Raw genomic sequence first — 14,373 nt, 5'->3', positions numbered from 1 at the left:
TTGAAAGGGGACACAGTGGTAGGCAGCAAGGGAAGACACAGCGCTCACAAACATTAGGAAAGTTGTTCCATTTCTTTTCCACACAAATATTTTTGTCCCTCATGGGATATGTGCAGAATGATTTGGGCCAACGTGCCCAAAATGTGAGCATGAAGGAGTAGCAGAATATTTTCCAAATGGGACCCTTTGTTATGGAGAGGAGCTACATGTCTGCAAGAGAATGAGTTGAGTTTGTTGCCAGAGTGGCATTCTGTGCTGGTAGGGTGCATTTGATAGTGAGTTTGCATCTAATTTAGGTGAGGGTGTCTCCTATGCGTTGATAGCTGCCACAATTCACTTATTGCCTTGCAAGACAAGCACAACCTTTTCAGGCATTGCCAAATGATTATGTTGAAGCTGCTCTGTCTGAATCTTCAGACATGGAGGTGTGGGTTCCAACAGTTGGGGACCAGACGATGCCTATGGTACTTGTTCAGCCTAGCTTCTCTGCAGTGGTCACCCTAACCTTCCTCTTCCTTCTCGTAGTAGAATGTAGGAGGCCTAGAGGGAAACCCCATTTTTTGAGGCAAGGTGGAACTTTAAATTTTTATTTATCTCTAGCTCGAGTACCTCTGTTGAAGGGGCCCAGCAGCACATCTTCAGGAAGATCCTTCCAGAGATTGCTTCTGCAGCGTCTTGAGAGTATCTTTCCCTTTGGTCCATCACAAATAGGCTCAACACCTGGTTTGCAGAGGTGTTCTTTACTGCCTCGATGGGGAAGGGAAGTACAGCTGTACAGCAAAACTCACCCACTCACTGTCATTTGCATGTGGTTGGCATTGCTGTCCTCAGCATGGTGGAGGAAATTTGCACCAGTAGTTTTTGTGGCAGGGATTTGGCTTTCAACCTCACTGACATACTCTTCTCCATTGGTTGCCCGAGGTACGCCTGAAAATAGGTGTTAAAATGGAGGAAAATCTATGTCTGTTCGGGGACCAGCATGTGATGTTATTGTAATTATAGTTTATTCCTTTAAGTATGTCACTGATTGACAAACCTGAGAACTGCTCTATTAGTAACTGCTAAACGCACCTGTCGTGACTCTTTAAGGATGATGATTAACCATTGCACTTTTTACAGGATTATATTTTTCTTTTGCATCCTTCCAGAATTTTGTTGTAGCTGTGGGTGCTGAGGGTTGGTTCCATATCTTTGACCTCAGTGGCATATCAACCAAGTCAGACACATCCAGTCACCATGACTTCCTATTTGGCGATGAACAGAAAGCATTTTTCACACAGCACATCCCTGCTAACACCAAGGTGATGCTCATCAGTGATATTGGTGAGTTGAAGGAAACTATTATAATGGTGGACTCAGGTTGATGGGATGAAATTGGAGAGTTAAGATATGTTGGATTGCTCAAAGTTGACATATAATAAGGAACAATGGCTACCCGGAAATGATTACAACTTACCTATATAATTATAATATATAAGGGCCGGAGAGGGAAAAAAGGGCCGGCCCTTACTTGCCTTGGCCACCTTGCCTTTAAGCATTGTCCCTGAAGCGCCTGGCCTCCCGATGAACACCTCCTGCAGCTGCTGGAGTTTTTGCCTGGCGATGGTTCTGTCCCCTGCAGCAATGTTCAGGTCCGGGACGTTACTGGGGCAATGCGCACAGCGATCACATCATGATCTCTGGGCAAAGGAAATCGGGTCGCAACGCCGTACCACCGCTGCAAACCATCCGCTGAATATGGCGGGAGTCAATCTTCTCGCTGCGCCCGGTTGGAAAGTTGTTAATGCACTGTTATCGTTCCCCCCCCCCCCCCCCCCCCCCCTCCAAGAGCCGATAACTGGAGGCGCTAAGGAGGCCAATTTCTAGGCCTATTTTTTAAAATGAAAGTAATGGAAAATAAATACTCAAAAATAATAATTTTGATGGCTTCTTCATGCAGATGGAGATGGAAAGTGTGAAATGGTGGTAGGTTACACTGACCGTGTAGTGAGAGCATTCCGTTGGGAAGATTCCTCCATTGATAGTTCTGGACAACTGGTACTACTGAAAAAGTGGCTTCTGGAAGGGCAGGTATGGATCTGTAACTCTTGGAGGGTGTTGATGATCTCATTGTGTTGAAGAATGTCCAAGATGCTTCACAGACGTGTAATGTAAAAAAACAGATGCTAAGTCACAAGGAGATATTAAGAGGTGTGACCAAAGGCTTGGTCAAAGGATGAATTTCTTCTCTCAGGGTCGTGATTCTTTGGAATTCTCTACCCCAGAGAGCTGTGGGGGCTGGGTCATTGAATATATTTAAGGTGGAGATAGACAGATTTTTGAATGATAAAGGAGTCGAGGGTTATGGGGAATGGGCAGGGAAGTGGAGTTGAGGCCAAGATCAGATCAGTCATGATTTTATTGCATGGTGGAACAGGCTTGAGGGGCCAAATGGCCTACTCCCGCTCCTATTTCTTATGTTCTCAAAGAGGTGGGTTTTAAGGAAGGTCATAAAAATAAAGATGTGCATTTATATCGTGCCTTTCACGAGCCCTGGTCATCCCAAAGTGCTTTACAGCCAATGGAGTACTTTTAAAGAGCAGTCACTGTTGTAATGTAAGAAAAGTGGCAACCAATTTGCGCACAGCCAGGTCCCACAAACAGCAAAAGAGGAGAGGATTGACTGGGAGGTATGGGGAGGGTGTTGTGTATGTAAATAAACACACTAACTGAAACCAGGAGAAATGTAACTAACTGTGTCCTTTATAGCAACTCCCCAAAATGGTGTCCCAGAACCAGCATGTATACAGCAGTGTGTGAATAGCTCCCGCAGAGTCCTAATGCCCGTCTAGTGTCCTGTAACAAACAAATAGAGTAGGAACACAACACATTTCCCCCCTTCTGAAAACACAGTTTATGAACAGACAAAGTCCTTGAGATAGCCAGGCCGTGTTCTGATACGCTGAGACCAGCGTGGAGCTTGCGGTGTTTCATCAAGGTTCTCGGTTGGGAAATAGAACGGTGCTTCTGTTCCATCCTACTGGTCTGTTGGTCTATGAGTTGGGATCAGTCTATGAGCGTTACATTGACTTCCATCATTGAGCTTGTCGGTATCAGCGCTGACCTTTCGCCCGATTTTGTTTTGGAAGTGAAAGTGAAGATGCAAGCTTATGACTACGGTTTGGGCACTTAACTCTGACCCAATCTCCGTTCTTCAGTTGGGGCTTTTGAGTGTGTCATTTTGTGTCAGTGTTGGACTTCACTTTCTGTTGGCGTTCCGAAATCTGGGATACGAGTGTGGTTATCTTCGCGCTAGATTTGGCTGGGGATTTGAGAATGTCCAGTTGCCAGCGAAGATTCTGCCCAATCGTGAGCTCAGTGCTTTGTTGAACGGTATGTGCGGAGAATGGTTTGAACCGCTTCAACGAATGTTTGGCCTGCTGCAAGGTTGGCTTTTAAACCCTCTTTGATGATAAATCGCTCAACACCTCCGTTGCCTTGAGGATTGTACTAAGCAGTAAGGCGATGCTCAATAGCATGACGTGAGGAAATCCACCAACTGGTCGGACTTAAACTGGTCCATCATCGTGATTATGATCTCTGGGAGGCCCCACTTCATGAACATATACGCTGCATAATATTGATGAGGTCACTGAACTTGTAGCGATTTCTGGCCATTTGGAATGCAGGTCATGTACTACAACAAAGAAACATAAGAATTAAGTGCAGGAGTACGCTACCAGGCCCCTCGAGCCTGCTCCGCCATTTTAATAAGATCATGGCTGATCTGATCATGGACTCAGCTCCACTTCCCTGCCCACTCCCCATGACCCTTTATTCCTTTATCGCTCAAAAACCTGTCTATCTCCGCCTTAAATATATTCAATGACCCAGCCTCCACAGCTCTTTGGGGCAGAGAATTCCATAGATTTACAACCCTCAGAGAAGAAATTCCTCCTCGTGTTAGTTTTAAATGGGCGGCCCCTTATTTTGAGACGATGTCCCCTAGTTTTAATTTCCCCTATGAGTGGAAATATCCTTTCTGCATCCACTTTGTCGAGCCCCCTCATTATCTTATATGTTTCGATAAGATCACCTCTCATTTTTTTGAGTATAGGCCCAACCTACTCAACCTATCTTCATAAGTCAACCCCCTCATCTCCAAAATCAACCTAGTGAACCTTCTCTGAACTGCCTCCAATGCAAGTATATCCTTCCTTAAATACGGAGACCAAAACTGTATTCAGTACTCTAGGTGTGGCCTCACCAATACCCTGTACAGTTGTAGCAGGACTTCTCTGCTTTTATACTCTATCCCCCTTGCAATAAAGGCCAACATTCCATTTGCTTTCCTGATTACTTGCTGTACCTGCATACTAACTTTTTGTGTTTCATGCACAAGGACCCTCATGTCCCTCCGTACTGCAGCACTTTGCAATTTTTCTCCATTTAAATTATAATTTGCTTTTCTATTTTTTCTGCCAAAGTGGATAACCTCACATTTTCCCACATTATACTCTATCTGCCAAATTTTTGCCCATTCACTTAGCCTGTTTATATCCCTTTGCAGACCTTTTGTGTCCTCCTCACAATTTGCCTTCCCATCCATCTTTGTATCATCAGCAAACTTGGCTACATTACACTCTGTCCCTTCATCCAAGTCATTAATATAGTTTGTAAATAGTTGAGGTCCCAGCACCGATCCCTGCGGCACCCCACTAGTCACTGTTTGTCAACCGGAAAATGACACATTTATTCTGACTCTCTGTTTTCTGTTAGTTAGCCAATCCTCTATCCATGCTAATATATTATCCCCAACCCAGTGAACCTTTTATCTTGTGCAGTAACCTATTATGTGGCACCTTATCGAATGCCTTCTGGAAATCCAAATACACCACATCCACTGGTTCCCCCTTATCCACCCTGCTCGTTACATCCTCAAAGAACTCCAGCAAATTTGTCAAACATGATTTTTCTTTCATAAAACCATGCTGACTCTGCTTGATTGAATTATGCTTTTCCAACTGTCCCGCTACTGCTTCCTTAATAATGGACTCTAGCATTTTCCCAATGACCGATATTAGGCGAGCTGGTTTCCTGGTTTTTGTCTGCCTCCTTTTTTAAATAGGGGCATCATATTTGTGGTTTTCCAGTCTGCTGGGACTGCCCCAGAATCCAGGGAATTTGGGTAGATTATAACCAATGCATCCACTATCTCTGCAGCCACTTCTTTTAAGACCCTCGGATGTAAGCTATCAGGTGTAGGGGATTGACCGCCTTTAGTCCCATTATTTTACTGAGTACTATTTCATCAGTGATAGTGATTGAATGAAGTTCCTCCCCCATTATAGCCTCTTGATTATCCATTATTGGGATGTTTTTAGTGTCTTCAATCATGAAGACCGATACAAAATATTTGTTCAACGTCTGTCATTTTGCTGTACTCCATTATTAATTTCCCAGTCTCATTCTCTAGGGGACCAACATTTTACTCTAGCCACTCTTTTTTCCTTTTAATGTACCTGTAGAAACTCTTACTGTCTGTTTTTATATTTTGTGCTTGTTTACTTTCATCATCTATCTTCCCTCTCTTGATCATTTTTTTTGGTCATTCTTTGCTGGCTTTTAACAGTTTCCCAATCCTCTGGCCTCCCACTAGTCTTGGCCACATTGTATGCCCTTGTTTTCTGTTATGTTCAGAATAACTCCACAAGACTGCACACTGTAAGCTCAAACTGATGTGACCCTAGTCTCTTTAACAAAACTCCAGAGTGCCAAAGCAGCATGGCAGAGAACCTTTTATACTTGCTTGCATGAGGTGTGCATGTGACACTTAGTCTCTTCAACAGTGCGCCCTCTGGTGGCAAGTCTTACACAATTATAAAGTTTACATACATAACATCATTACCCCCCCCCCCTCCAAATCTTAGATACAAGTTGAGGAGATCCGGGGCCCTTCGCTCCTGGGTTGATCGCCTGAGTTGGAGTTGAAATCCTGGCATGGGTGAGTTGGTCGGATCATTGCTGCACTGCAGTGCGGCTGGTCTGATCGGACTGTCGGCATGGTGGGTTCATCCTCGTGATTGACAGCAAGGTCGATTGCTGGTTGGGGGTGTGTTGGTGGATCAATGATGGTAATGTCCTCTTCAAACTGTTCTTGGTTGTCAGTGAATCGCAGTTTGGTCTGATTCAAATGCTTTCTGCACATTTGTCCATTCAAAAGTTTGACAACAAATGCTCTTTTCCCCTCCTTGGCTAAGGCAGTGCTAGCAACCCATTTGGGACCATGACCGTAATTAAGAACAAACACGGGATCATTAACCACAATGTCACGCGATACAGTCACGCGATCATGGTACATGTTATGCTGGTGACGCTGGGTTTCTACATGATCATTGAGATCCGGGTGGACTAAGGAGAGCCTGGTTTTGAGTGCTCTCTTCATTAACAATTCTGCCAGGGGAACCCCGGTAAGCGAGTGGGGTCACGTCCGGTAGCTGAACAGAACCCGAGATAATCGGGTCTGCAGGGAACCATCCATCACGCGTTTCAAGCTCTGCTTGATAGTTTGGACTGCCCATTCCGCTTGACCATTGGATGCGGGCTTAAACGGGGCAGACCTGAAATGTTTGATGCCATTGTTAGTCATGAACTTGCTGAATTCCGAACTGGTGAAACATGGTCCATTGTCACTAACAAGTATGTCCGGTAAACCATGGGTGGCGAACATGGCCTGGAGGCTTTCAGTGGTGGCAGTGGATGTACATGACATTATTACACATTCAATCCATTTAGAGTAAGCGTCCACTGCTACTAAGAACATCTTTCCTAGAAAGGGGCCAGTGAAACCTACGTGGACCCTGGACCATGGTTTGGAGGGCCATGACCACAGACTCAGTGGGGCCTCCCTTGGTGCATTGCTTAACTGTGAGGAAGTGTTACATTGGTGTACGCATGACTCCAATTCCGAGTGAATGCCAGGCCACCAAATGTGCGACCTGGCAATAGCCTTCATCATGACTATGCCTGGGTACTGTGTATAAACGTTTCCCTGCCTTTTTTTGCCATTTCCCCAGGACAGCTGACCAGCTCTCATTGAGGACGCAGTTTTGTTTTACTTGTGATAGCACAGGGTCCTGGCTAGTCCAGGTCCTGATCTGGTGAGCCGTGACAGGTCTCGCTCTCAAAAACATCCATTGCAAGAAGCAAGTCTGCGGGTTGCGCCATTTCCACCTCGGTGGTGGGCAATGGTAGCCGACTGAGGGCATCAGCACAGTTCTCAGTGCCTGGTCTGTGGCAGATTACATAGTCATACGCAGATAATGTTAGTGCCCATCTTGGATGTGGGACGAAGCATTGGTGTTAATACCTTTGCTTTCTTAAAACAGCTAAATGAGCGGTTTGTGGTCGGTTTCGAGCTCGAACCGGAGTCCAAGTAGGTATTGGTGCATTTTCTTAATCCTGTATACGCATGCTAATGCTTCTTTCTGAACTATACTGTAGGCTCTTTCAGCCTTAGATAAACTTCTGGACACATATGCAACCGGTTGCAGTTTGCCTGACAGATTGGCTTGCTGTAACACACAACCGACCCCATACGAAGATGCATCACAAGCTAGCACTAAACGTTTACACGGGTCATACAATACAAGTAACTTGTTAGAACATAGCAGGTTTCTGGCCTTCTCAAAGGCTGTCTCTTGAGATTTACCCCAAATCCAATCGTCACCCTTACGTAGCAATAAATGCAAAGGTTCCAGCAAAGTGCTCAACCCAAGTAGAAAGTTACCAAAATAGGTGAGGCCCAGGAACGAACGCAGCTCCGTCACATTCTGTGGTCTGGGTGCATTCTTGATGGCCTCCGTCTTAGAGTCTGTGGGTAAGATGGCGTCTGCCGCAATCTTTCTCCCCAAAAATTCGACCTCTGGCACCAGAAAAACACACTTGGAGCGTTTCAGCATGAGTCCCACTCTGTCCCGTCACTTTAGAACCACTTCCAGGTTGTGCAAGTGTTCGATGGTGTCACGACCGGTGATCAGGATGTCGTCTTGAAACACCACGGTGCGCGGAACCGATTTCAGCAGACTCTCCATGTTCCTCTGGAAATGGCAATGGTGGTATATGAACAGTCCTTTGTGCGTGTTGATGCACGTCAATCTTTTTGAAGATTCAGCCAGCTCCTGTGTCATGTAAGCAGAGATTAGATCCAACTTGGTGAACGACTTCCCCCGCTAACGTTGCGAATAGGCCATCCGCTTTGGGTAGTGGGTACTGGTCCTGTCGTGAGACTCGGTTGATCGTTACCTTGTAGTCTCCGCTGATTCTGACCGTGCCATCGCTTTTCAACACCGGAACAATTGGTGTGGCCCACTCGTTGAACTCGGCTGGCGATATGATTCCCTCTCGTTGAAGTCTGTCCAGTTCGATCTCGACTTTCTCCCACATCATATATGGAACGGCTCGGACCTTGTGATGAACGGGCCGTGCATCAGGGATTAGATGGATCTGCACTTTGGCGCCTGTGAAGTTGCCCATGACTGGTTCAAATAGCGACAGAAATTTGTTTAGCACTTGAGCGCACGAGGTGTCATCCACCGAAGACGTACTTTGATGTCGTCCCAGTTGCATCGGATCTTTCCTAGCCAGCTTCTGCCGCACAGCGTTGGGCCATCACCTGGTACAATCCATAGTGATAAAGCATGCACAGCTCCATCGTATGATACCTTCACTACCGAACTGCCAATGACTGGGATGAGGTTTTTGATGTAAGTGCGCAGCTTTGTATAAATCGGGCTTAGTTTTGGCCTTTGTGCCTTGTTGCCCCACAGTTTCTCAAAAGCCTTCTGGCTCATAATTGACTGACTCACCCCCGTGTCCAATTCCATGGAAACTGGAATGCTGTTTAATTTGACTTTCAACATTATCGGAGGGCTTTTGGTGGTGAAGGTGAGTACCCCATACTCTTCCTCTTCAGCCTTGGATTGAGTTGCCTCTCTTACTCGTTCAGCGTGATCCGCGCCAGATCGGTCATCTTCTGCCGACTGCCACATGGTGAGTCGCAGCATGTTTGCACATTCGCTGGAGGTATCCCATTTTTCCGCAGCCTTTGCACACGTAGTGCTTGAATCGACCTAAATGAGCTCGATTACCCGCGCAGCGCCAACGTGGTGCTCATGGATTCGCATTCACGCCACACGGCGGACTCTGAGTCATCCTAAGTCTGGCATTTGCAGGCGTGTAGGCCCTGCCATGTACAGTTCTGCCTGCTGAAGGCGTTATTTTATGCACGGTACTTGCCGGTGAGCTCCGATGCTGAGAAGATATCTGTTTAGTGTTATCGTTCGTGGACATGAAAGCCTGGGGTATCGTGATGGCCTTGCTCAGATCTGGGGATTCGGCAGCCAGCAACTTGCGAAGAATGACCTTGTGGCCGATTCCAAGCACGAAAAAGTCCCGCAACATTTCCCCCAAAAATCCAGCAAATTCACACGGTCCAGCAAGGCGTCTTAGGTCAGCGACATAGCTCGCCATGTCCTGGTCCTCAGAGCGATGGTGCTTATAAAAGCGATACTTGGCCATTAAGATGCTCTCCTTCGGCTTGAGGTGTTCCCGCACCACCGTGCACAACTCTGCATATGTCTTTTCCGTTGGTTTTGTCGGTGCTCGCAGATTTTAGATGAGGCCATATATCGTAGACCCACAAACGGTGAGGAGAATCGCCCTGCGCTTGACTGCTTTACTGTCCTCATCCAGCTCGTTGGCCACGAAGTACTGGTCAAGATGCTCAATGAAGGCTTCCCAATCATCACTCTCAACAAATCTCTCAAGAATACCAATGGCAGCCAGGACCGCGTGAAAGTTCGTGATCTGTTACTCGTCGCCAAATTGTTATGTTCAGAATAACTCCAAGATTGTACACTAAGCACAAACTAATGTGACCTTAGTCTCTTTAATAAAACTCCAGAGTGCCAAAGCAGCATGGCAGACAATCTTTTACACTTGCTTGCTTGCACGAGGTGTGCAGGTGACCCTTGGGTCTCCAACAGCTGTGCCCTCTGGTGGCAAGTCTTACACAATTATAAAGTTTACATACATAGAAACATAGAAAATAGGTGCAGGAGCAGGCCATTCAGCCCTTCTAGCCTGCACCGCCATTCAATGAGTTCATGGCTGAACATGAAACTTCAGTACCCCCTTCCTGCTTTCTCGCCATACCCCTTGATCCCCCAAGTAGTAAGGACTTCATCTAACTCCCTTTTGAATATATTTAGTGAATTGGCCTCAACTACTTTCTGTGGTAGAGAATTCCACAGGTTCACCACTCTCTGGGTGAAGAAGTTTCTCCTCATCTTGGTCCTAAATGGCTTACCCCTTATCCTCAGACTGTGACCCCTGGTTCTGGACTTCCCCAACATTGGGAACATTCTTCCTGCATCTAACCTGTCTAAACCTGTCCGAATTTTAAACGTTTCTATGAGGTCCCCTCTCATTCTTCTGAACTCCAGTGAATACAAGCCCAGTTGATCCAGTCTTTCTTGATAGGTCAGTCCCACCATCCCGGGAATCAGTCTGGTGAATCTTTGCTGCACTCCCTCAATAGCAAGAATGTCCTTCCTCAAGTTAGGAGACCAAAACTGTACACAATACTCCAGGTGTGGCCTCACCAATGCCCTGTACAACTGTAGCAACACCTCCCTGCCCCTGTACTCAAATCCCCTCGCTATGAAGGCCAACATGCCATTTGCTTTCTTAACCGCCTGCTGTACTTGCATGCCAACCTTCAATGACTGATGTACCATGACACCCAGGTCTCGTTGCACCTTCCCTTTTCCTAATCTGTCACCATTCAGATAATAGTCTGTCTCTCTGTTTTTACCACCGAAGTGGATAACCTCACATTTATCCACATTATACTTCATCTGCCATGCATTTGCCCACTCACCTAACCTATCCAAGTCGCTCTGCAGCCTCATAGCATCCTCCTCGCAGCTCACACTGCCACCCAACTTAGTGTCATCCGCAAATTTGGAGATACTACATTTAATCCCCTCGTCTAAATCATTAATGTACAATGTAAACAGCTGGGGCCCCAACACAGAACCTTGCGGTACCCCACTAGTCACTGCCTGCCATTCTGAAAATTACCCATTTACTCCTACTCTTTTCTTCCTGTCTGACAACCAGTTCTCAATCCACGTCAGCACACTACCCCCAATCCCATGTGCTTTAACTTTGCACATTAATCTCTTGTGTGGGATCTTGTCGAAAGCCTTCTGAAAGTCCAAATATACCACATCAACTGGTTCTCCTTTGTCCACTTTACTGGAAACATCCTCAAAAAATTCCAGAAGATTTGTCAAGCATGATTTCCCTTTCACAAATCCATGCTGACTTGGACCTATCATGTCACCATTTTCCAAATGCACTGCTGTGACATCCTTAATAATTGATTCCATCATTTTACCCACAACTGAGGTCAGGCTGACCGGTCTATAATTCCCTGCTTTCTCTCTCCCTCCTTTTTTAAAAAATGGGGTTACATTGGCTACCCTCCACTCGATAGGAACTGATCCAGAGTCAATGGAATGTTGGAAAATGACTCAATGCATCCGCTATTTCCAAGGCCACCTCCTTAAGTACTCTGGGATGCAGTCCATCAGGCCCTGGGGATTTATCGGCCTTCAATCCCATCAATTTCTCCAACACAATTTCCCGACTAATAAAGATTTCCCTCAGTTCCTCCTCCTTACGAGACCCTCTGACCCCTTTTATATCCGGAAGGTTGTTTGTGTCCTCCTTAGTGAATACCGAACCAAAGTACTTGTTCAATTCGTCTGCCATTTCTTTGTTCCCCATTATGACTTCCCCTGATTCTGACTGCAGGGGACCTACATTTGTCTTTACTAACCTTTTTCTCTTTACATAACTATAGAAACTTTTGCAATCCGCCTTAATGTTCCCTGCAAGCTTCTTCTCGTACTCCATTTTCCCTGCCCTAATCAAACCCTTTGTCCTCCTCTGCTGAGTTCTAAATTTCTCCCAGTCCCCGGGTTCGCTGCTATTTCTGGCCAATTTGTATGCCACTTCCTTGGCTTTAATACTATCCCTGATTTCCCTTGATAGCCACGGTTGAGCCACCTTCCCTTTTTTACTTTTACGCCAGACAGGGATGTACAATTGTTGTAGTTCATCCATGCGGTCTCTAAATGTCTGCCATTGCCCATCCACAGTCAACCCCTTAAGTATCATTCGCCAATCTATCTTAGCCAATTCACGCCTCATACCTTCAAAGTTACCCTTCTTTAAGTTCTGGACCATGGTCTCTGAATTAACTGTTTCATTCTCCATTCTAATGCAGAATTCCACCATATTATGGTCACTCTTCCCCAAGGTGCCTCGCACAATGAGATTGCTAATTAATCCTCTCTCATTACACAACACCCAGTCTAAGATGGCCTCCCCCCTAGTTGGTTCCTCGACATATTGGTCTAGAAAACCATCCCTTATGCACTCCAGGAAATCCTCCTCCACCGTATTGCTTCCAGTTTGGCTCGCCCAATCTATGTGCATATTAAAGTCACCCATTATAACTGCTGCACCTTTATTGCATGCACTCCTAATTTCCTGTTTGATGCCCTCCCCAACATCGCTACTACTGTTTGGAGGTCTGTACACAACTCCCACTAACGTTTTTTGCCCTTTGGTGTTCTGCAGCTCTACCTATATAGATTCCACATCATCCAAGCTAATGTCTTTCCTAACTATTTAATCTCCTCTTTAACCAGCAATGCTACCCCACCTCCTTTTCCTTTTATTCTATCTTTCCTGAATGTTGAATACCACTGGATGTTGAGTTCCCAGCCCTGATCATCCTGGAGCCACGTCTCCGTAATCCCAATCACATCATATTTGTTAACATCTATTTGCACAGTTAATTCATCCACCTTATTGCAGATACTCCTTGCATTAAGACACACAGCCTTCAGGCTTGTTTTTTTAAACACCCTTTGTCCTTTTAGAATTTTGCTGTACAGTGGCCCTTTTTGTTCTTTGCCTTGGGTTTCTCTGCCCTCCACTTTTCCTCATCTCCTTTCTGTCTTTTGCTTTTGCCTCCTTTTTGTCTCCCTGCATTGGTTCCCATCCCCCTGCCATATTAGTTTAACTCCTCCCCAACAGCACTAGCAAACACTCCCCCTAGGACATTGGTTCCGGTCCGGCCCAGGTGCAGACTGTCCGGTTTGTACTGGTCCCACCTCCCCCAGAACCGGTTCCAATGCCCCAGGAATTTGAATCCCTCCCTGCTGCACCACTGCTCAAGCCACGTATTCATCTGCGCTATCCTGCGATTCCTACTCTGACTAGCATGTGGCACTGGTAGCAATCCCGAGATTACTACTTTTGAGGTCCTACTTTTTAATTTAGCTCCTTAAATTCGTTTCGTAGGACCTCATCCCTTTTTTTACCTATGTCGTTGGTACCAATGTGCACCACGACAACTGGCTGTTCTCCCTCCCATTTCAGAATGTCCTGCACCCGCTCCGAGACATCCTTGACCCTTGCACCAGGGAGGCAACATACCATCCTGGAGTCTCGGTTGCGGCCGCAGAAACAATTTCAATTTGATACCATCCCTTCTTTCCTTAGTTAGCCACAGATGGTTATCCCTTCTCTTACAATCTTTCCTTCTCATTGGGATATATTGTTGCAAGTTATGAAATATCTCCTTAAATGTCTGCCACTGTTAATCAATCGTCCCATACTTTTAATCTCTTTTCTCAGTCCACTTTAGCCAACTCTGCCCTCGGAGCTTTGTAGTCTCCTTTATTTCAGTTTAGGACACTGGTTTGAAACCCAACTTTCTCGCCCTCCAACTGAATTTGAAATTCAACCATGTTATGGTCACTCATTCCCAAAGGATCCTTTACTAACTTAATCCTGTCTCATTACACAGTACCAGATCTAAGATAGCCTGCTCCCTGGTTGGTTCCGCAACGTACTGTTCAAGGTAACGATTGTGTTCACAACACAGATGAGGCTGCACACAGGGAGGCTAAAGTAACAGTGACCTCAGTCTTTAATAAGACACTCCAGAGTGAGGAACAGGCCTTAGGGGGCCGGCTTATATTCAGTGTTCCCAAGGGATGCTGGGATCCCTTCGGACTTCAGTGGATGATCTCCCTGATGGCAGAACATGGGAGTGCATGCTTTACAGATACACAACATCACTTTCCCCCCCCCACCCCCCTGCAAAGTCAAGGTGAAAACTATTTATAAGGTGAGGCGGTCAGGAACCTTTCTTTCCTTGGTGGACCGCCTCGGTACAAATGTCTGTTCTGTGCCCTCGCTGAGCTGCTAGGTGAGCCCTGCAGGTTTGCTAGGTGAGCCCTAGCCTTG

The 14,373-nt window shown here is 46.1% G+C and overlaps 1 protein-coding gene across 6 annotated transcripts in view; it reads left to right on the top strand.

Annotated features, from left to right (window-relative positions):
• Positions 1 to 14,373, top strand: part of itfg2 (integrin alpha FG-GAP repeat containing 2) — a 355,330-nt gene that overhangs the window by 63,980 nt on the left and 276,977 nt on the right. For all 6 annotated transcript variants that reach the window (XM_070900459.1, XM_070900460.1, XM_070900462.1 and 3 more), the window contains 2 exons: positions 1,149 to 1,323; positions 1,940 to 2,070. In XM_070900459.1, coding sequence (XP_070756560.1) covers positions 1,149 to 1,323; positions 1,940 to 2,070 — 306 coding nt within the window. The remainder of the gene's footprint in view (positions 1 to 1,148; positions 1,324 to 1,939; positions 2,071 to 14,373) is intronic.

Source organism: Pristiophorus japonicus, chromosome 15 (assembly GCF_044704955.1).
Source record: "Pristiophorus japonicus isolate sPriJap1 chromosome 15, sPriJap1.hap1, whole genome shotgun sequence".
Lineage (NCBI taxonomy): Eukaryota > Metazoa > Chordata > Chondrichthyes > Pristiophoridae > Pristiophorus > Pristiophorus japonicus.
Note: the sequence above shows the minus strand (reverse complement) of the source record. Positions and strands in the feature narration are given on the sequence as shown.